Source organism: Grammomys surdaster, unplaced genomic scaffold (genome assembly GCF_004785775.1).
Source record: "Grammomys surdaster isolate TR1022 unplaced genomic scaffold, NIH_TR_1.0 187, whole genome shotgun sequence".
Taxonomy (NCBI): domain Eukaryota; kingdom Metazoa; phylum Chordata; class Mammalia; order Rodentia; family Muridae; genus Grammomys; species Grammomys surdaster.
In genome coordinates this window covers 9365019-9387455 of record NW_021604632.1, presented here as the reverse complement: position 1 = coordinate 9387455, position 22437 = coordinate 9365019, and the positions used below count along the sequence as shown (strand labels likewise).

Sequence of the window (22437 nt, the reverse complement as noted above, 5' to 3'; positions counted from 1 at the left end):
AAACACAGAATCATAGGGCTCTGTAACCTGTAATGTGCTAGTGTCCAGAGTCACCTAGAGTCTTGGCGAGACCTGCGCATGTATTTCCTAGGGTCCAGACTGAGTTCTGGTATCCTTATTCCCTGTGCTGTGCCCTCGTGATCTTATGATCTCTGGTTTCCAGTTCAGAATTTTTTTTTTAAGATTTATTTATTTATCTTATGTATATGAGTACACTGTAACTATCTTCAGACACACCAGAAGAGGGCATCGGATCCCATTACAGATGGTTGTGAGCCACCGTGTGGTTGCTGGGAATTGAACTCAGGACTTCTGGAAGAGCAGTCAATGCTCTTAACTGCTGAGCCATCTCTCCAGCCCCTCCAGTGTGGAATATTTATCACTTATGTTTGGCTTTTCATCTCCCTGCTCAGCCCCGATGAGAATGACAGTGCCTACCAAGTGCGACCTGTGTGTGACTGTCAGGCTCACTTGCTCTGGAACCGGCCTCGGTTTGGAGAAATCAATGATCAGGACAGAACTGATCAGTATGCCCAAGCCCTGAGGACTGTAAGTGTCCCTCACTTTGTGTTTGGCTCTCACTCTTGCGCTTTCGGTGTGTTCTGACATTTTTTTGCCTTGTCTCCTTGTTGATGGACTGTCTTCAACCTGGCTCTAACTGGAGCAGATACGAGAGAGCCTAAGAGCTTGTCTTGGACTTGTTCTCTGCTCTGTGAGAGGTGTTCTCTCTTCCCATAAGAGCTCTCCTGAGAGCCTATCCCCAGTCCAAACTTGTTCTGCTGGATGCTCTTGTCTCTGGGGCCACCAGCCCCGCCTTCAGCTATACCTCTTCTGTGTTCATCTGTTGCACCTTTCTGAAATTCCCTAATGTGTAAATCTGACCATGGAGCTCTCTGACCTAGGCTTCAGCAGGGTCCCCAGGTGGAGTTTAGAACGAGTCTCCTGGACCCTTTGGAGTTGTGTACAGAAATATGTCTGCACATGCATGCATTTTGTGGGGGGAGAAGACTCCACGTAGCCATAAATCCTTCTCCAGTGGATCTATGACACATAAAGGCACCCCTGCCTTTGGGGAGCCACTTGAAGGGTACATGGGCTAGATGGGGAAGAAATTTGCCACCATAGACTAGAAGGTACCTTCCTGCTAGTGGAGCAGGTGTTTAGTTGGGCCTTCTGACTGGGTTGTGGAGGATCTTTCCTAGCAGTGGGCCCTGGTGGGAAAATGAGTAAGGGCTGTAGCGGGTTATGGTGTGTGCTGAGGAGGCAGGCAGGACAAGGTAGGGAACAAGGACGTTTAGCTTGGCAGTGAGGAGGAGACTGATGTATTCAGAAATCTCGTGGGTCTCAAGTGAGGCTCTGAGGTGGTCGAGGGCATTGTTTCTCTTCCCAAGGACCCGGATTTGATCCCTTGCACTCACAGCCACCTGTGACTCCAGTTCTGAGGTCTCTGATGCCCATTCTGGCCTCAGTGGTTACAGACCCACATGAAGGCAAAACACCCATACACATAAAATAAAACTTAAAAAAAAAAAAAAGATGAAGCCTGTGAGTGGAATTGGGGGAGGAGAAGCTTGTCTGTTAGCTCGTCAGGAGGGAGCGCCGGACCAAGGAGCCTGTGCGGATCCTGTCCTTTTCCTGCAGGTGCTGGTGCCAGGTAGCATCTGCCTTTGTGTCAGTGATGGCAGTCTCCTCTCTGTGTTGGCCCATCACCTCGGAGCAGAGCAGGTACTACTGGGTCATGCCTTTCTGTTGGCTTTGTAAGGGTCATTCTTCTCTTTTCAGTCTTTTACTTATTTTTCTTTTCTGGTTTGTTGTTCACTTTTTAAAAGGCTGGCTCTTTAGTTAGGTCATGGTGTGGTCCAGGCATGGGGTTCTGTGACCAAAGCAGAAGCAGCTTTTGTGGGTGTGGTGGGCTTGGTTCGGGTGCCAAGGACATTTACCATTTCCATATACGGTCAGGAACAAGTAACAGCTACAGAGCTGCAGCATAGGACTCGGAGTTAACCACCTTCTAGAGTGAATACCCAGTGCAGTTGGGCCCCAGGGATCGAGTAAGGCCAGGCCATTGTTTCAGTGTTCTCGTCTCGAGCATCTACCCTCTTTAACTCCATATCCTGTGTTCTCTTCAGGTGTTTACAGTTGAGAGTTCAGTAGCTTCCTATAGACTGATGAAAAGGGTAAGTGACAGTTGTTACGAGATTCACGAAGGACCTGTTGGGCTTGCCCATCCAAGCAATGGATGGGTGACTGCATCACAACCAGGAGCTGGGAGATAGAGACCTGCTTCAAGGCTGCAACTCCTACCTTCAGAGCAGGCCTTTTGGCTTTGGGGCAGAAATCCAGTTTAGTAGGAATTTTGTTTGTCTGCTTTTGAGATAGGGTCTCACTAACTTGGGTCTTAATTGCTTTGGCTAGTCTGTAACTCACTGTGTAAAGCAGGCTGGCCTTAACCTCACAGAGGTCCGCCTGCCTCTGCATCCCAAGTGCTGGAATTAAAGTTGCGCACCACCATGCCAGGCTTCTGGCATCCAGACATCTGCTTTCAGTTCTTGTAGTTGAAGAAGTTTCGTCTTTTCTCATTTCACATAAGACTAAGAAGCTAACATCTCTGCTGTGTAAATAGGATCGAGTGATTTGTTCCTGGGAGTAACCTACTCTACCAAAACTGCAAGACCAATATAGTCCTGCCTGATAAGATGTCATTTGTTCATGACCTCTTTCATGGTCTGTAGGAGGTCCCCAAAGAGATGTTTCCGTAGCAGATAAAGTGGTACCTTAGAGCCATTTGGTCAGAACTCAGCAGAGATGGTAACTTTGAGAGGTGTTAGTTTTTAGCTTTCTGTGATGCTGCAGATTGATCCAGTCCTCAGGCACACCAGGCAAGCACTCCACCATAGAGCTGAATCGTCTTTCTGCCCAACAGTTGTTTTTCCCTGGTCCAAAGCAGTGTGTGAGTATAAACACAGTTCCATTTTTGTCTTTCAAAGATCTTCAAGGTTAACCACTTGGAAGATAAAATTAGTGTCATCAACAAACGGCCTGAGTTGCTGACGTCCGCAGACCTGGAGGGTAGGAAGGTAAGGAATGAGACTTCATGTTGCACTGGGGCTGTTTGAGTGGGGACAGAGTAGCACAAAGGTGGTCTAAGTCCCACCTTGCTGCTTTGGCTAAATGCTATGTGATGTCTGTCATGTAGCTTGGCCAGTCAAGACCTCATTGCTATGAGGATAGGTAAGAGTTTGTATAACGCCCAGTGAGCGTAGACCTGGGCTCCTGTGCCTCTCACACGAGGGCAGGATGGTTTGTTGCGGTTAAGGAACACAGTGTACTGCCTCTCCTTTTCCCCTTCACATAAAGTCCTCTTTGGAGGATTCTTCCTGCTCAGTCTTTTCACCCCCCAGAACTGCTCACCAGGAACGCTGGGGTTACTAAACACCAGCTCCCTGCAGGCATTTGTTGATTTTGAGACAGGGTTGTTCTTTAAACTAGGTTGACCTCATCCCACAGAGATCTGCCTACTTCTGCCTCCTGAGTGCTGGGATTAAAAGCCTGTGTCACCATGGCTAGTTATGTTTAACTTCTTAAGAAGCCTCTAAGGGCTGGAGAGATGGCTCAGCTGTTAAGCTTGCTCTTCCAGAGGACCTGGGTTCAGTCTCCAGCAACCACATGATGGCTCACAGCTGTCTGTAACTCCAGTTCCATCTCTGACATTCACACAGAGATACATGCAGGCAAAACACCAGTGCACATAAAGAGAAATAAATTATAAAGAAAAAAAGAAGCCGCTGCTGCGCTGTTGCCAGCAGCATGCAAGGGTTCCATGTGGGGCTCTCTCCTTTCCAGTGTAGCCTTCATAGTGGGAACACACTCGCTGTCACTGTTGTGTGACTTTGTTTCTTGTTGATAGCCAGTGATGGGAGCATCTTTTCATGTTCTCAGCAGCTATGCATAAGTCTTAGTTGAATATGTGTGTAAGCCTCTCGTCTATTTCCTCTCATGCCTTTTATAAAATGACAGCTTGAGATTTATCCACACAGTATACAAGTCACTCTTTTTTTTTTTTTTTTTTTTTTGGTTTTTCGAGACAGGGTTTCTCTGTGTAGCCCTGGCTGTCCTGGAACTCACTCTGTAGACCAGGCTGGCCTTGAACTCAGAAATCCGCCTGCCTCTGCCTCCCAAGTGCTGGGATTAAAGGCATGCGCCACCATTGCCCGGCACAAGTCACTCATTTAAAGTGTATGGGCAAGTGATGTATTTGTAAAGTATGTGGCTATCACCAGGTCAATTTAGGGCATTTTTTATTACCCTCAAAGATACTCTTTTTCTATTGGTGGCCACCACTAGTTTACTTTCTGTCTGTGTGGGTTTGCCTATTGTGGACAAATAATATATTTGAAATCATACAATACATGGCTCTATGTAACTGACTTCTTACATTTAACATATTTTCAAGGACCATATACATTGTAGCCTAAGTCAATTCTTCATCTTTTTAAAATTGTTGTTTAATATTCCATTGTATGGATAGATCACATTTCATTTTTCCATTTACCAGCTGATGGGTATTTATACTATTGGTATTTCTTAGCTACTCTGAGTGTTTAAGTACTGGTTATCTTTTTCTCCTCTTCCTTCTCTCCTCCTCCTCCTTCTCCTTCTCTTCTTTGTCTTCTTCTTCCTCTTCCTCTTCCTCCTCCTCCTCCTCCTCCTCCTCCTCCTTTCCCTCTCTCTCTCTCTCAATTTTTGCTGAGGGTTTAGAAGATAGTTAAGGTTATAAGTCAATTCTGCTGTGTTCTGGCTAGACTCAAGGTTCCTGTTGGGTAGCATTGGTGAATTGATTAAAAGAAGCATCTGATGGTGTTCCGGATGTCGAGGGTAGGAGTGAAGCACAGGAAGTTTGAGAGTCAGCCCTGGTCTGATGTCTGCTGTGTCTGTTGCCTGTCCCCGGCTTCCCATCCGCTAAGGCTCTGACGATGAGATAAGAGGAGAGCCTCTGACACTGCCTTAGCTTCCTTGACCCACGTAGTCTGAGTGCTGTAGCATTCCTTGAAGTGTCACCAGTCATTGTCTTGCAGTGTTCTGCCTATATGCCCTCACAGTCCTCAGAGGGATCTTTTAAATACATGTTCTCTATCTTTCGAATCCCTGGTTAAAGGCTTTAGGAAGGCCTCTTGCCTTCAGAGCAAGTTGAGCCTCCTTAGCTATTTGGGTCCTGGCTGGTCTGGCCTCCCTCACTGGCCTGCCCTCTCACCCTTCCTGACTTATGTCAGGGAGGCCTTGCTCTCACTTACACCCTTGCTTGGTCTCTGCTCAACTGTTTGACTTCTGAGTCTTAGTCATAAGTCTGTCTGCTTATTGCACAGGTGTTGATTGAAATGTAGTCTGCCAGAGTCCGCATTTGCTCGAGTTCATTGATGATGACATACTGGTCATCTGGTATGGATACACTGGGGTGAAACAGTTGTTTGTGGACTTGCAGAATTCCTTCAGGAAGCCCTCTCTGAAGCCCCTGCGTGCAGCCAACCTAGGCTTCTTTCCAGTGAAGACTGTTCCCTCCCTTGTTTGTGTTGTCCCTCCATTCTGCAGTCCTTTGTGTCTTCAGGAGCATGCTCATTTGTTGACTAAGTGAATGAATGAAAGAAAGAAAGGACGAATGAATGGACGGTTACATGTTCTCATGAAATTGCCGGGTGCACTTCACTTGTTAGCTTCACTCTTGACACTTGTTCTCCTGTCCTGTTGCCAGGTCTCCCTCCTCCTGGGTGAACCTTTTTTCACCACCAGCCTACTGCCATGGCACAACCTGTACTTCTGGTACGTTCGTACCTCTGTGGACCAGCACCTAGCACCTGGAGCTGTGGTGATGCCCCAGGCTGCCTCACTCCATGCGGTGATCGTGGAGTTCAGGGTAGGTGACCTAGGACTTTATGGAAACACCAAAGCAACAGGGGGTGGGGAGTCCTGAGTGCAGAGGGAACAGCTTGGGCCCTGCTGATGGCACTTTCTTTTCTGCATCAGTGGCTGCAGGACAGAATAAAGGAAGGCTGCACTTTTAAAAAGCAGTAATTTGACATATGAAATGGAAATGACTGTGTGTTGTCATTTTACAATTGTGGCTTATCAGAATAATTAAAGACATAAATTAAGTGTTTCAGGAGGCACGCTGTGCAGCTCGCTGCGTTCTTACAGAGAATGGAAGCCGCAGTTGTTAGAGTGTCCCTCCCGAGATGGGGACTTCTCTTTTTTATGTAAGACGGAATTGAAAAGCTTCATTTTAATTCTCTCATCAAAGCAGAAGCACAGTAGTCACCAAGTCATTTGGGGAAAGGCATTCTTTATTAAAAGGATTGTGAAGTGCTTTGTACCTTTGATGGAGAGGGAATCACGTTTGATGTTCTTGTTAAGGGAATGGCTCTACCTGGAGCCTCATGGCCCCATCACTTCATTTCTGGGCATTTTTCTGTTTTTACTCGATGGAATTTCCATATGAATCTTGGCTCTCGTGAGTGGAGGGTGGCTATAGAAAATGGTGCTTATTACCAGGCCCGAGGAGCAGGGACAGAAGATGGACTGGCCAGAGTGTGCTTTGAGGCCTTCTCTCCTTTTATGCTGTGTTCACAGACCCCCAGGCCCCAGGGAGCTGCTTACAGAACCCTCAGCCTAGGAGTTCTGGTTAATTGTTTCCTTAGGAGGGGACTTAGTGTCTTATCAGTTTACATATTAGACCAGTCTGTCACATAGGCCGCTCTGGCTCTCCAGTGTCTTTGTTGCTTTCTCCTTGGGGGTCTGTGTCTGGTGTAGAGGAGCAGCAAGCTGTGCCTCTGGGTCTGCTTGTTGGTTTGTTGTGAGTCAGCGCTGGCCCGTAACTCACCGTGTAGCCTCACATTCACAGAGCGTGCCTGCCTTTGCCTCCCGAGCACTGAGGCTAAAGGTTTGTATCACCTTGACCAGCACCCTCTCCTGACCCATAGTCATGTCGCCATTTCTCTGTGGCCCAGATGTGTAACACAGGACTGTTCTTCCTTCACAGGACTTGTGGCGGATCCGGAGTCCTTGTGGTGACTGCGAAGGTTTTGATGTACACATCATGGATGATATGATCAAGGTAAGCAGGCTGTCCAGCCTGCTGCTTGTAGTTCCACTTGGAGCTGAGATGGGATGATAAGTTCAGCCTAGGATACTTGGCAAGACTGCCTCAAAATCTAAAAAAAAATTAAAAAAACAAACAAAAAAAACCCCAGAGAGCTGGACAGATAGCTCAGCAGTTAGGAGCTCTGGTTGCCCTTCCAGAGTCCCAGGATTAGATTCCCAGCACCCACATGGTGGCTCACAATCAAATGTAACTCTAGCTCCTGTGAGTATGATATCCTCTTCTGGTCTCCATGGGTATCAGGTGTGCAGATGGCAAACAGACATACATGTAGACAAAACACCCATACTCATAAACGACAACAACACCCAAAATCCATGTAATAGAGGGTGAAGGGGACTCAGAATATAGCTTGGTGGTAGTGTACCTGCGCAACATCCGTGTTCTCTGAGGTTCCGTCTCTAGTGTCACTGAAAACATAGACAGTAGCAGGCATACAGCTCTGACATACAACTCACACATCCTGTCCAACCTTTTCACACAGCCACAAAACTCTAGCAGGGACCTAGTGTGGGCAGCATGAATGGTGTGTGTGTGTTTGTGTGTGTGTGTTTGTGTGTGTGTAACACATACATGGGGGTTGGGGGGAGCGTGAGAGTGTGGTGAGGCCAGTGTTGCCATTTTGTTTGACCCACTATGAGCATTAACTGAGAAGCATTGCATGATACCAGTCTTACTCCTAGTCCCGTGTTCGAACATCTGGATTGAACATGCCAGTTAGGATCTGAATGTCACTGGACCGTGCACTAGATCTGCCCTGCTGGTGCTCAGAAGCTTGATTCCTGTTGGAACATCCTTCCCACGGGGTGACTGATTGGTCACTTTCTATGGCAGCCATTTTCATCCTGGCCCCTGTGCTCCAGAGAAGAGGGCTAGAGGGCTCTGTGAGAGGTCTCTGCAAGGTTGTTTTCTGTAACAGATGTTGACAGTTCCTGAATGCTCAACTAGAGTCGGGGACCCATAGGGCCTGTGTTCCCTGGAAGCATGACATGACAGCATCAGCGTTATGTGTCTTTGAGGGGATTGAGGCACAGGATGAATTCACATAAGAAGGTGGGGCAGAAGCACATGGGCCCATTTTTATGCTTGAAAAATCATATCCACACAGAAAAGAAAATGGAGCTCATAGCTTCTAATTACATGGACACCTTTCTCCTTTTTGTTAATCACATTTCTCTGTGTGTCTATGGGTTGATCTTACATTTTTAAAGTCAGCTCCCTGGTGTTTTCCATTTATATCCTGCCTTCTCTACAGCAGCCGACTGACTGTCCGTGCTCCTAGACACTGTGTGTCCTTCTCTACAGCAGCCGACTGACTGTCCGTGCTCCTAGACACTGTGTGTTGAGACCCTGCTCTGGATCCCTCTGCCACATCCGGGCACTCCTCAGACTTGGATTGGCCCCTCTCATCCTGCCATCCTCTGAGGTGTCATGTCTCTGGTCTCCCTCAGTCTCTTTTCCTGACCCTCCATAGCCTGGTTTTGTCAATCTAGTGCCTGGCTAATGGGTCCATTTCTCCTGAGTGAAGAGTTTACTCAGTGTTAAGTACAAGTACTGTTCTTTCAGAGGACTCAAACTTAATTCCCAGCACCCATGTTGGGTGTCTTATATCTGCCTATAATTCCAGCTCCAGGAGAGTCTCACACCTCCTGCCTCTGTGGGAAACACACACACAGAGGAGTGTGGACACCTCTCCCCAACGCACACACAAGTTAAACTGTTAAAAATAAATCTTGAAGCCAGGCAGTGGTAGTGCACGCCTTTAATCCCAGCACTTGGGAGGCAGAGGCAGGCGGATTTCAGAGTTCGAGGCCAGCCTGGTCTACAGAGTGAGTTCCAGGACAGCCAGGGCTACACAGAGAAACCCTGTCTCGAAAAACCAAATAAATAAATAAATAAATAAATAAATAGATCTTGAAGAAGATGGCTGCAGAGCATGGTGGCCCCTGCCTTTAAACCAGTAGGAGGCAGAGGCAGGAGGATCTCCCAGTTCTCCCAAGAGTTCAAGGCCAGCCTGGTGAACATAGTGAGTTCCAAGACAGTCAGAGCTGTGCAAAGAGAACCTGTCTCAAAAAAAAAAAGGGGGGGGGGGATTGTTTATGGAGGCCGACATCTCGACATCTCAGGGGCTGACTTTGTGCTTTCCCAGGCTGCAGCTCTTCTGCTCATCTAGACTGGCACCCCCCTGCCGCTGTGCCTTCCCTTGCAGTGCTTTCCCATCAAGTTCCAGGAAGTCTCCAGCCTTGTCAGAGCCTCTCTGGTCTAGCCTCATACCTCTCCCACTCCTTTGTATCTTGCCTTCTTTACAGTGGGTCCCCAACTCTAGTTGAGCCTTCTGCCTGGTCTCACTTCATCTAGGCAGAGTCCCCATGCTGCCTCTGCCCACGTGGCCTCTTCTCCTAGCCGCTAGCTTTGTTCACACATTCTTCTCCCTGAGCTTCCGAGCCCCTGTTAGGTGGTGTCATGTAGTGGGCAGTGTCAGAGAGAGTGAGTGTGCGTGCCTGTTTTTTCTCCCAGAAACAAAGACATTTGGTCAAGAGTAGGCATTATCATTCCTGTTTGAAAAGGCAGCTGAGGTTTGGAGAAGCATAGTGGCTTTCGATGGATGAACATGAAGGGAGAAGTTGGCTCTTATGACCAGGAGCTCAGTGTTAGTGACAACACGCTGCTCCATGTGACTGCAGTTGCCCAGGAGGATTGGACCACAGAAATGAGGGGGTCCCTGGCTAGCTGCAGTTCATCTCTGTAGACCCATATTCTCTTCTCTAGCACTCCCTGGATTTCCGAGAGAGCAGGGAGGCGGAGCCACACCCATTGTGGGAATACCCCTGCAGAAGCCTCTCTGAGCCTCAAGAGATCCTGACTTTTGATTTCCAGCAGCCCATCCCCCAACAGCCTATGCAATCCAAGGGCACGATGGAGCTGCGGAGGTGAGTGGAAGATGCAGGAGCTGTGGGGTGAAGACAGTAGGAGACTTAGCAGTCACACAGTGGTGAAGGACAAAAGGCCTGGAGACTCTTAGCTCCTGGGAGAGAATGTGTGCTTCCATCCTGTCCATCTTTTGCGTTATAGGGGGAGGGGGTGTTCCCACAGCCTCTGGGTGTATGCTGGTGAAGGAGAACTAGGGTGAGCCTTGCTCACCTTCCCACCTGCAGCCCCTAGTGTCAAGCTGCAAATATGACTTTGGTTACTATGGTTACCCACTGGCCCATTCTCCTGAATTCTCTTGGGAGTTAAAGCGGGTCAGGATTGGTGAGGCTACTTGCCACTAGGTGTGGGAGACCCCACCCAGCTCCAGCTCTCCTCAGTAGAGTGCCACCTTCTACTGAGGGAGCCATATCAGAGCTCCAAGCACTTTTAGCACCAAGGACAAGCAGCGAGGGCGGGGCAGATGGCACTGTCCAGGGAGTCTTCATTGTCAGCCCCTGGGCACAGGGGCACAGCTGTACTCAGAGGCTTCTGTGCTCAGGCTGTGAGGAACGTGGGTTTGAGAGCTGCGGCTGCTCTGGCTCGACTGTTCTGTCTAGCCTTTACCAACATGAGCAAGGAACCATAAACTCCTAACTTGGAGGGATGGGACTGGTTAAGGTTCAGAAAAGCAGAAGGGTGTGCTGGTTGGACTCCTCCGTGTCTGTGTCATATGACTGTTTGGTTCTATATTCCCTCCCAGACCCGGGAAGAGCCATGGGGCTGTCCTGTGGATGGAATATCAGCTGACTCCTGACAGCATGGTCAGCACCGGCCTCATGAACCCTGCAGAAGACAAGGTAGTACCCAGAGTGTGTCTGCCCTAGAGCCTCTTGTACCCCTTGTGCTCTGAATATCCCTGTTCAGGGCAGATAGCTCCCAGGTGGCCCAGGTTATTTGCCACTGTTAGTTACATGTGCTGGGGAGGTGACCTGGGAGCCTGGGACCCTTCCCATTCCTTTGCTGTTCATCTTGCAGGGGGACTGCTGCTGGAACCCCCACTGCAAGCAAGCTGTATACTTCCTCAGCACCACACTGGATCCCAGAGTGCCTCTGGATGGCCCTCAGTCAGTCAGCTATGCTGTGGAGTTTCACCCCCTCACTGGAGACATCACCATGGAGTTTAGGCTTGCAGACACCTTGAACTGATCTCTTACTGAGAAATAAAATGGCCAGCAGGCTGCAGACTAAATGGCTCATGGCTCAGTGGGGAAGGAAGGCCAAGGAACCCGTCTCCTTGCGTGCACCTCCTTGGCATTGCACAGCATCGGGTGTGGCAGACAGCATAGGCTGGTGAGTGACTGAAGAGTTCTGAATTAACCAGGGAGACCAGTTGGTGATCCTGAGACTTTAGAACGCCCTGGGACAGTAATGCTTCTGTTCCGCCTGGAGGAGGACTGAGGAGCAACTTCATTAGGACAAGTGCAGGACTGCCCACTGAGCTGGAACCTACCTGGCCTGTCTCTGGCCTTCTAGGGAGTTCCCTGGGGCTTCGTGACACTTTTAGGGTCTGGTTTGATAGGACTAGGATACCCCAAATAGCTTTACCAAGCCACATTCATAAACATTTGGGTATCTGGCCTCAGTGCACACCAGCAGGTGCCCACCTTGAGACCCAGATGCCAGGCTGCTCACAGGCAGGCCAGGGAAGAGGCCGTCGTCAAGCAGCTCGCTGTGGGAAGCCATGGAGAGAAACTAGGACAGTGGCTTTCTCCTGCCTCATCTGTCTGAAGGCCCTTGCTATGATGGCCTAGCCTTGCTGAGGCAGAGAGTGCAGAGATTCCCAGTTGGCCACAGGCTTGTCCCACCTCTGCGCACCCATGTGCTTGCTAGTGACCTCTCAGTTCTGAAATGATCTGGGAGGGCTGAGTAGTTGAACCAAGATGGCAGACATAGGCTGTGTGCTCAGTCATTTCCCAAAGTCCCTAGACTGGAATCAGCTCTGGAAATCAGCAGGCTCTCCCCAGTTTACCCTGAAAATAAGGACAGAACAAGACACCGGTCTTGAGCCTCACAGTTTTATTTTCTCCTTGTTCTCCGTCCTTCCTTTCAGCACCATAAAGGAAAAATCCACCTCTTCTCAACTTTTTTTTTTTTTTTTAAATCAGGCATAAAGATTGTTTTTTCTTCTAGGGAAGAATCGTCTGGATATATATTTGATAATGTTTTACCAAAACCTTGGGTGTCTTACCATATAAAACCCCTAATGTCCCATGAGGATACAATACAGAAAAAAATACAGAAATTAAAAAAGTTTCTTCTTTTTCTTTTAAAACAGTATTTCTAAATCTGAGCAAGTTAATACAATAGTTAAAAAGCATTAAGGTTAATATTCATACTTAAAACTCCAGGTGGTTTTGGACAAATAAAGATGAATTGAATGGTCCTTCCTAAGCTAGTACACTTATCTATTCTTCCCTTGAGAGGTCCTGGGCAGGTAGAGCCAGTTAGGATTCAAGTGATCCCTGTGATTGCCCCTGTGTCGGCCGTAGATGTTACAGAATCTGGAATCCTGGCAACGTCTCTTCTTTTTTAAAAGCTGAAATAGAAAGGCTTGGCAGTACACGAGCCCTGAGTCCACAGGCAAGCAAACCACAGTGAAATGTGTGGCAGATGGTCATGGCCTCGGTGCTGAGATGTGTAGGGGACCTGAGGGCAGGCTGTCCCTCCTCTGGACTCCAGAACCTGACTGTAGAGGTGACCTTGTAATAACAGAGGCATAGGGCAGTACAGCTTGCCTAAGGCCGCCCTGGGAGTTGGGAAGGAGAGAAGGATGCGGCTCTGACTCCAAACGGTTTACCCTAACCCCAGGTTTAGGGACCATGGCCTTGCCATCGGCCTCATTTACTCTCCTTGTACACAGTGCCATTGGTTTAAGGATTAGGCCTGCCCACTGGTACCTTGAATGAATAGAATCCTCTCATACCATGAGAGCTTCCCAGATTCCTGGGAGGCCAGGCCCTGGCAGAAGAGGGGCACAGCAGAGAACCCAGCAAGGCTGTCCTAGCTCTGGACACTGGAGCATGGGCAGGATTCTCTTAGGCCAAGAGGTTAAGAGGCCAGTGTCACCAGCTATACATGCCCTAATATCAAGCTGCCCAAACTCTGAAAGACCACCACTCAGCACAGGGCCCGACATCTGTTAAATGCGTGCCCTTCTGGATCCTGCTTGCTACTTAGTGGGTGACAAGGCACAGCTTCAGGGCACCAGCATTTTAGAGGTCCCAGCAACAAGGGACTGATGCTTCCTCCATCGTCACCAGGCGGAGTTGGCCTTGAGCCAGGCCAGATACAAGATCAGAGCACTTAGAATAGACCATCGGGGATATCAAAACAGTCCCCCAAATTAGTAGCTCAGCAGCCTGAGACAGACATCTTCCCTTTGTAGTCAGGGATCAGCCTCTGTTCTCTGAAGGTAGGTCGGCAGAGTCAGTGTGCTCTTGGGCACCTGAGCAGGACCAGGTGGAGAGCAGTGGGCTTCTAGCAGCCTTACTGTGTTGAGCTTGGGGATGGCTGTAGTCACACAGTGGCAAGAGTGGCTTCTGGATGATGTCTGGAATCAGCCCTGCCCTAGACAAGCAGTGGCTGTTGGCTGGCCACCTGAGCTTGCAATGGTGAAGAAGCCATTCTCTATATCTTGGTTTTCTGCCACTTCATCTAGGGTAGCCATTGAGGAAGGGAGGGCCTGGGAGGCCAGAGGCGCAGCCTGACTTAGGGGCAGGCAGGTGGTTCCTGAGCTCAGCCATCCACGGATGAGGGAAGTCCTCAGGAAGAGGTTAACCCAGGGGGCCCCATAGAAAAGGACATGTTGGGTAGGAGAGAAGGAACTACGAACCTGTCGTTTTCAAAATCAGAACCCTCCCTCTTATGTTCTGGGTCCCCTTCGTGTACAAAAGTGATGCCCTCTTGGGTTTCCTGGTAGGGTCCCACAGCTGGTGTCAGTCTCCTACAGGAGCTGCTGGGGTGGCCAGAGCCAGCTGGACCCTGCTGTGTGGGCTGGGGAAGAGCACAGTTCTACCCAGTGACTTACAGACCCTAAGTGAAGGGTGATTTTGTGTTTAACATTTTCTGTTTTCTTCTTAAAATGTAATCGCCCTTGAATGCAAGACCCTGGGAAGAGCCCTGGGCTGGCAGGTAATGACAGCCGTCAGTCACTCCCCACCAAGCTGGAGGGGGGGAAAGCTGGCAGCTGTGCCCAGGAAGTGCTTCTTTGGCTGGTTCTGATTGTGTTTTTGTGTTTTGAGTTTGGCCTTAGGTGAGGCCCGAGCAAGGGGTCTGGGTGCTACAGTGTGGCACATGGCATGCGGGCAGCGGGCATGCGAGGGTGCAGGCATGCGAGACAACATTGGCAGCAGACAAAGGTAATGAACCCTGGACAAAGCTTGAGAAGAGATACAAAGAGTACATAAACCCGGTCCTCATACTAACCCTTGGGTTACAAACTATGTTGTGCTGTGTATTTCTGTAGAAAATCGTGACTGGAAAGAATGGCACTGGTCAGGCAGCCAGGGGCTCCCAGGCTGGCCCGAGTCCTCTGTTCGCAGAGATGGCCAGAGGCACAGAGCAGCCTGGCTTCCAGGCTTGCAGGGGATTGATGGGCTCGCTCTTCCCTGTCCCCTGCCCTCCTTCCCCCAGCACTAGGTGCTCAATGGAGGGCACACAGCCCAGACATGAACTGTGGCTTGAAGGGCTGGCAGAGGCCCCACTGCTCGAGATCAGTGGCATGGCTGGTCTATGCCTCCTCTTCCCCTGCAGACACCATCAGCCGCATGGCCACGGGGAGGTGGTCGGTCAGGCCGGACAGCTGGGTGATAAAACTGAATTCTTCCACCTCCTAGGTTGGGGAAAAGAGGTGGAAACATTCTGATTAGATCCAGAGAGAGGGTGTTCTGTGAAGGGGAGTCCTGGGGCGGGAGGTTCTAGATGTAGGGCTAAGGGGCTCGGGGTGCGCTGAAGATTTCAGGCTGTGGGCATGGCGGAGTTCATTTTAAGGGAGCACAGACTGGGGATTGGGTTCAAGTACTGTACACGGCTGCAGGGCCAGCCTCCAACTCACAGCCTTCCAGTCAGGGCACAGCCCCTCCTCGGCGTGCAGCATGTAGTCGATGCGACGGCCATTGCCCTTTAGCACATCCTTCCGGCCCTTCTGCCCAGCCCCTGGGCTCTTGCTGGTGGGGAAGGCCAGATACTCCCTGCGGCCTTCCTCGCTCTCCAAGACCCTGTCATGCGGAAAGGAAACAAGCTAAAGTCCTGTGCCAGCCCTGGCCTGTGGAGCCAAACTCTCCATAACATTTGAAGGGGAGACCAAACCTCTGGGTTTTAGACCTGCCGGTCCTCCACCATCCATCACAGGTTGCCTCAGGCTAGCTGGTTTCCTGGTCCCTATCTGTACTCTTGATACTAGTCATGACATTCCTGGCTTGTGGTCGTGTTGGGAATACCCTTCTCCCAATCTCTTCTCTTTTGAGCCAAAAGCAGCTTGTTTAAGCCTCAGGGGCCTTCTTTTCTGGAAGCCCCAAGACTGTAAGATTGGCAGGGGCTACTGGAACCAGAAAAGGACTCCATTGGAGGTTTCAGCCATTTTATGAGTGTGTCCTTAAGAAGCAGTCACCATCAGCTTGTCACCAAACTTCTGAGTGCTATTTCCTTTGTAAAATGAGTTGTTGCTATGGCCCCTGGTTTGGGGGAGTGTCCTCAGAGCCAGGAAACTCATGGGGTGTCTACATGCCTAACACAGTTCCTTCTAGCTTTTCCCGAGAGCCCAGGCAGCCCTAGGAGAGCTGAGGAGCCCTGTAGGCCATCACCAAGAGCAGGCTCAGGCCAGGAACTGGCCTGGGAGACACTGGCCAGGCCTCAGGGGGTTAACACTGGATAGATTTAAGTCCCTGGATCGACCAGGCTGGTAAACATGGTTTTCTACAGGTTTTTATCAGCCTTAAGATAAATACTAATGACATTCAGAGCATTGTTAACGGCTCAGAGATATAATCCATTACTGTCTCTTGCTTTGATGATTAATTCTAGCATCAGTGATCTGAGAGTTACTAATAGTCATTTTTTAATCATCATCTCATGAAAAGATAATATGCTCAGCATAGGATGATGTTTCAAATTTAGTCTATAATCTAATTAATTGGCTCAAATTAGCTTCAAGGAGCCATGGCAGTGGCTCTGTACATTATCGGGCTGTGAATTATAAATCCATTCTGCTATTGGCCTTTCCACTGGATCCTTTAAGGAAGGGTCACTGGGTTCAGGATGGAGCTGGCCAAGTAGAACTGCCTTTCAAGACAGCGTGTGTGTTCTCCACGCATGTTAATCTGTCTAGTAGGTGGGTAGAGGCCATGGGGCTCCCTTCTCCACATACCCCTTACCCAGAAGCTCTCTAGGGCTTGGCCCTCAACCTGATCCTGGAAATTCTTGCTTCTTTTCCTACCTGAGCTATACTCAACAAGAGCCTTTTTCAGTGTGAGTCTAGATTCTGACTGTTGGCGTAGGATTGTCCCTTCCAGACTCTATAAGCCTCTGAAGTGTCTAGTTAGGGAAGTGATGACAGCTTCCACCCAGCTGCTCTCTCTCCTGTGGAAGGGCTTCCTGACACACAAAAGCCCTTAGTGGCTTGAGTGAATTGGCCTTCCTGGAACCTGTTTAGTCCCCATCTCTCTGCAATCTAGTAAGGGCTTGCTTGATTCCTTGTTAATGCCTGGCAGCTGGTTAGGATCGGGGTCCCTGCCACCCTTCAGCAGTGAGAGCACTTACTTCTGAAGGTTGTCTGGGGTACACACATCTTCATCATAGAGACCACTTGTGTCCAGCAGGGTGCCTGGGAATGAACAAAGGAGGAGAGTGGTGACTGAAGCAGGGTCTAGCCAGCCTCAAGGGCGGCCTCCATAGAGGGATTTGACATCAGGACCTTAGGGGGCCTCTGTACAGCCCATAGTGAGCCCAGCCCCCTGCTTACCAATGGCCCAAGGCTTTTCCTCCCCAGGCCCCAGGCGGCAGGGGTCCTTGTAGCGAGTAAACAGTGAGTGCTGCTGTTCCAGTTTGTCATCTGTGTGGGAGGAATGGAGAGAGGAATACTATGTGGCTAGAGGCACCTGCTGTCGCCTGGTTCCTGCCAGTTACTCCTACTGTAGGCCACTAAGTTCCTATCTTAAGGAAGCACTCTAGGTTTATGGTTCTTTCGATGGTCTCATAGTTGGCACTGTGGGTCCATCTGTCACTGGTTCTCTATATCCTCAGGGTGTGCTCCACACTGATCTCTGTCCTCCGAGCCTTCCCACAATCCATGGCGAATTGTTTGTAGGGCCTGGATAATGATGCAGCCAGGACCCAGGACCAGGTTACTGTGGCCTGGGTAATGCTGCAGCCAGGACTCCTGTTCTCTACAGATCTGGATGTTTGGCTCTTGGAGAGGAGTTGATAACACATGGCTCAGAGAAACATGTGTCCTGCCAACTCACTGGACCAGTAAAGTTTTTCTTTGACACACACCCTGACCCCCCCAGGCTAGAAGAAAAGGATTCCTAGTAAGAGCCCCTCCGAAAGCCTCTTCCTATATGTGTTATGCCAAGAGGGCCATGACCAAAACACAGACACCTGTGCTGGAGCAGGAGTTTCTGTGTTGGGTGTGACAGCCTTGGTGTGCCACAGAAGAAAGTCATTCTGTGTTGGTGACTGTGTGTCCCATGGTGGGGACTGCATTCTCCTTGCCCATCCTGGAGTTGCCACTGTTGTTGATTGATGCCTTCCTGGCCATGAAAGGTTATAACGGCTTTTACCTGCTGCCACCAGTTGAGGGCACCATCCTGGATTCCAGGTGAGACCTTGAGCGTTCCTGCTCTAAGGGTGAGGCCTGAACTCACAGGCTCCTTGGGGAGCTGTAGCTCCTGCCAGAGCATCAGAACCATGAGGCTCCCAGGCCAAGGAAGGCTCAATGCTACTCCTACCTCAGAGGAGGTCTTTGTAAGAATAGATTTAAACCAGGTGTTCAAAACTTCACAGATGATTGACTTTTCCTATCCTAAAAGGTTTGATTGCTGTTTATTTCTTGAAACAAGGACTCATGTAGTCCGAGCTGGCCTAGAAATCACTATATAGACCAGGCTAGTCTTAAACTTGAAGCAGTCCTCCTGCCTCTACCTCCCATGTACTGAGACTTAGGGCAATGGGCCACCATACCTAGCATAGCCCAATAGTCTAAGCCAGTAGCTTTTTGTATTTAAAATATCTATGAGTATGTGTGTGTGTGTGTGTGTGTGTGTGTGTGTGTGAGAGAGAGAGAGAGAGAGAGAGAGAGAGAGAGAGAGAGAGAGAGTAAGAGGGAGAGAACATGTGTCACAGCAAACATGGGAGGTCACAGGACAGTTTTTGTGCAGGTCAGTGCTTTTGCCTGCTGAGCCAGCTTTTAAATATTTTTATCCATTTTATTTCACATATATGGCTGTTTTGCCTGCATGTATGTCTATGTACCACTGTGTCTACAGAGCCCAAGAGATGGCATTGACTTCCCTGAAACTGAAGTTACAGACAGTTGTGAGTGACCATGTGAGTGATGGGTATTGAACCCGGGTCCTCTGCAAGAGCAGCCAGTGCTCTTAGCCACTGCGCTACCACTGAGCCATTTTCCTGGCCTAGTTTAAGCCAGTATTATTGGAATAGTCTCTCTTGCCCTGGGTCCATTTTGGGGGCATCTCTTTGTCTCCAGCCAGAGGCCCCTGCTTCTTTGGTAATGTATGTCTTATCCCTATGCTTGGACTTAAGTGTGGGACAGACACTTGCTAAATTTCTCACATACAATACATAAGGACTAGAAGTTCTTCAAGCTACCTAATTGTGCCCTGTGACTGTGCCTGGAGCCTATGTTCTTCTGCCTGGAGCTTCAGACCTGAGAGGGAAAGAGTGTGGCCTCACCAGAGGAGCAGTTATCAAAGTTCAAATCTCCACAGATGACGTCAAACACCACCAGCTCCTCGGGGTTGGCTGTGCTGGTCGAGGAGGTAGATTTTCGGAAATCAGCCAGCCAGTCCTGAAGCAGGTCCAGCTGCTCACACCGGATGGCACTGTCCTCTGAAGACAGGATAGAGATCAGACTGTGAAGTTTGACCAGGTCCCAGGTATTGAATCCATACCCAGAAACCCCCGGGCTGTGGCCTACCTGGTGGGGCATGCAGGTGTGTGCAGGCGATGTACCCAACAATTCTTTGGTCCTGAGGTGTGCTTCCCACCTGCACCTGGGGGAAGACAGGATGTCAGTACTGCTATTAGCCAGCCATTGTCTCTGTAAGTGCAAAGGGCAACATCCAAAGCCTTTTGCCCAAGCTGTCCCCATCCTGCTCTGCCAGACTCCTGGTTAGACTCTGGCTAGTGCCCAGGTGGAGGCAGGGCATGCTCTGCTTCCAGAAGTTCTGGCTTATTATAAAGGCAGATTCGTAAAGAAAACATCAGGCTGTGGTGTCACCTGGTTATCAGCACTCTGTGCAATGATTTATGGGGGAAGGAGGGAACTAACAGGTCACAGGCAAATAAGTCCTTGGCATTGTCAGGGACTGGAACATCCACCTACGTGACTTTCAGGTTTTTTGTTTTTAGCCGGAATCTTGATATGCAGCCCTGGCTGGCCCAGAAACTTACAGCAATCTTCCTGCCTCTGGATCCCATGTACAAGGATCATAGGTGTGTGCCATCATAGGTGTGTGCCATCATAGGTATGTGCCATCATGCCCAATCTAACCTTCAGTCTTTTTAATATTATCATCAGTATGCAGCCCCCACCCCCAATTTTCCACCAAAGCCAAAACTGGGGTTGCCTAATGTAGGTGCTTGGGTTTCTAACTCTGGTCCTTATGATAAAGCAATAGCTGCTCTCAGCCGTGGAGCCGTCGTCTCCCCCCTTTAGTCTCATATACTCTCAGTGACTGTCCTTCCCCCTCTGACCACACTCTCAACCGGACCTCCTATCACCCCTCCAATTTGAATTCAAAGCCACAACCCATTGAGGGGCCTTGGAAAGCCTCCTGCTAGTATGTCTTTAAGGCCCATCTGGCTGTATGGTTCATTACTTCATGAATTTTATGGGAGATGGTCTTCTAGCCTGCGTCCCCTGTTCTGAGCCCATGACATGGGCCAGACTCTCCTGCTCTCACAGTGGCACCTTCATGCCTCCACTTCTCCACCCTGACCTCTTCTTCACTAGGGCATTGTTACATTGGGTGAGCCTGGCTCAGCAAGCAGGTGACTTTGGCAGACCATCTCTAATTTTTGCTTCATAAGAATGGGCATCTTGCCGGGCGGTGGTGGCGCACGCCTTTAATCCCAGCACTTGGGAGGCAGAGGCAGGCGGATCTCTGAGTTCGAGGCCAGCCTGGTCTACAGAGTGAGTTCCAGGACAGCCAGGGCTACACAGAGAAACCCTGTCTCGAAAAACCAAAAAAAAAAAAAAAAAAAAAAAAAAAGAATGGGCATCTTAATTGTACATCCCAAAGACATCGAAGCTGCTCCTCCATATGTGTAACCCAGGAATGAGCGCTTGTCAGTGCTGTAGCCCTGGAGGGAAGAGAATACACAGCCCCTCCCCTCCTGACCCCTTATCATTAGCTGCTGGAGTCCTTCACCTGCATACTCCTCAGGGACTATTGTGGGCACCTCTCCTCAGAATCTACATCAATAACACATATTTTTATGTGAGCACCAGCTGCCCCCCAGACTTCATTAACCCATTCCAGTTGGGCTTCCTGTGTTGATGAGCCCTCAGACCCAGGCACTTCCCAGGGAGGTGGACCACAGAAGCCAAGCTTCATTCTCAGTGGCCAAGGACACGGCAGTGGCCTCTCAATGTTCTGTTGCTGCTGAACTTGAGTGGGTCTTCTTCCCTACCTGGCTTCCTCAGCTCTGTCCCCTGGATTTCTCCAGCTCCACCTTCCTCCCCCAGCATGCATGCCAGTCTTTCTCCATGCCTCTGTCTGGCTATTTGATAACAGGCTTTCTTGCTGGACTTAGGCTGTTTCTAACTTACACGTTCAGTTCTTGCCCATATACCAGTCCCATAGTGCAGCCATCTCACACTCGTTCTGGGAATTAGTCTTGTAAAATTATGGACCACTGTTATTTCTTGTTATAAAAGCACATGTTTAAGAATGCAGTGCTCGATGGGCAGTGGTGGCACATGCCTTTAATCCCAGCACACCTTTAATCCCAGCACTTGGGAGGCAGAGGCAGGCGGATTTCTGAGTTCGAGGCCAGCCTGGTCTACAGAGTGAGTTCCAGGACAGCCAGGGCTACACAGAGAAACCCTGTCTTGAAAAACAAAACAAAAAAAAAACCAAAAAAACAAAAAACCAAAACAAAACAAAAAAAATGCAGTGCTCAAAGCAGCCTATGATACCTCCCTGCCACTCCTATGTGTTCCTCAAGCAACAAGTTTCTCCCACTGTAATCTTAAGCCATGGACGCTTAAACTTAGTGCTTCCTCATATGTTCAGAGTGTACCATTTCATGGATGGGAACACTAAGGCTCACAGCACTCAGATGGGCACGTGTTAGACCTGTTGGCCTCTGGACGATGCTTTCTGGGCTGCTGGTATCTTCATCAAGATCAGTCACCCATTTGTCAGGCTTTCCCTTAGTATCACTTGCCCTGTGCTGACAAAGGACAGGACAAAGGCAACCCTGCCGGCCCTGAAGCAGAGAAGCACCATCTGGGGTGAGGATACCATAGTAGCAAGGCCATACTTGCCTCTCACATATCCTGACTCCCTCTTAACAGGTATGTGATCTTGGTAGCATGCAATTTATTATTTGCTGGGACTCAGCAATTCCAAACATAGTGTGTCCTCAGGACCTGCACAGTCATGTGTGTTTCTCTTACAAAAACAGTCACACTGAGAGGCCCTTTAGTTCTGTTGGCACAGAATGTTGATTAAAAAGGTGTTCAGAATTAGCTGTGCTGAGCTGAAGCCAAAGGGAACCCAGCCCTTCCTTCGTGGGGGATGTCCATTTCTTCAAGGGATCCATGAAATAAGCTAGGAGACAGCGACCCAGTGAGGGTTGTGGCAGAGGGAGGGATGGACTGCTGGCCGCATCCTCCCGGAGTCCCCAGCTCCTCTCCAGATGGGTCTGACAGGTCTGTGGCAGGAGAGTCTTACCCAACAGGGCCTGGCTCTGCCCCCAAAGGCAGCATCTGGCTGGACAAATGTCCCAAAAACACAAGTGCTCCTGAGCACAGAGTCAAGGAGCCCACGAAGAGAGGACTGGCTTGTGTTTGGCAAGACTAAGAGCAATAGAGCATAGGGTGTGGAGGCCCCTCTGGGTGGTCTGGGAAG

At 49.6% G+C, this 22437-nt stretch overlaps 2 protein-coding genes across 6 annotated transcripts in view; one reads left to right on the top strand and one right to left on the bottom strand.

The window, feature by feature from the left end:
• Prmt7 (protein arginine methyltransferase 7) overlaps nucleotides 1-11309 on the top strand; it is a 47350-nt gene extending 36041 nt beyond the window's left edge. For 2 of the 3 annotated variants that reach the window (XM_028768513.1, XM_028768514.1), the window contains exons 10-18: nucleotides 414-549; nucleotides 1642-1725; nucleotides 2130-2177; nucleotides 2988-3077; nucleotides 5747-5908; nucleotides 7031-7105; nucleotides 9920-10080; nucleotides 10821-10917; nucleotides 11096-11266. In XM_028768513.1, coding sequence (XP_028624346.1) covers nucleotides 414-549; nucleotides 1642-1725; nucleotides 2130-2177; nucleotides 2988-3077; nucleotides 5747-5908; nucleotides 7031-7105; nucleotides 9920-10080; nucleotides 10821-10917; nucleotides 11096-11266 — 1024 coding nt within the window. Of the gene's footprint in view, nucleotides 1-413; nucleotides 550-1641; nucleotides 1726-2129; nucleotides 2178-2987; nucleotides 3078-5746; nucleotides 5909-7030; nucleotides 7106-9919; nucleotides 10081-10820; nucleotides 10918-11095 lie in introns of all 3 variants that reach the window. The other variant, XM_028768512.1, reaches the window with a different exon arrangement.
• An 810-nt stretch (nucleotides 11310-12119) lies between these two features.
• Smpd3 (sphingomyelin phosphodiesterase 3) overlaps nucleotides 12120-22437 on the bottom strand; it is an 83339-nt gene continuing 73021 nt past the window's right edge. For all 3 annotated transcript variants that reach the window (XM_028768518.1, XM_028768515.1, XM_028768516.1), the window contains exons 3-8: nucleotides 19275-19350; nucleotides 19031-19186; nucleotides 17079-17168; nucleotides 16877-16940; nucleotides 15174-15336; nucleotides 12120-14951 (exon numbers count right to left, since the gene is read on the bottom strand). In XM_028768518.1, coding sequence (XP_028624351.1) covers nucleotides 14850-14951; nucleotides 15174-15336; nucleotides 16877-16940; nucleotides 17079-17168; nucleotides 19031-19186; nucleotides 19275-19350 — 651 coding nt within the window. In that variant the 3' untranslated portion in view covers nucleotides 12120-14849. The remainder of the gene's footprint in view (nucleotides 14952-15173; nucleotides 15337-16876; nucleotides 16941-17078; nucleotides 17169-19030; nucleotides 19187-19274; nucleotides 19351-22437) is intronic.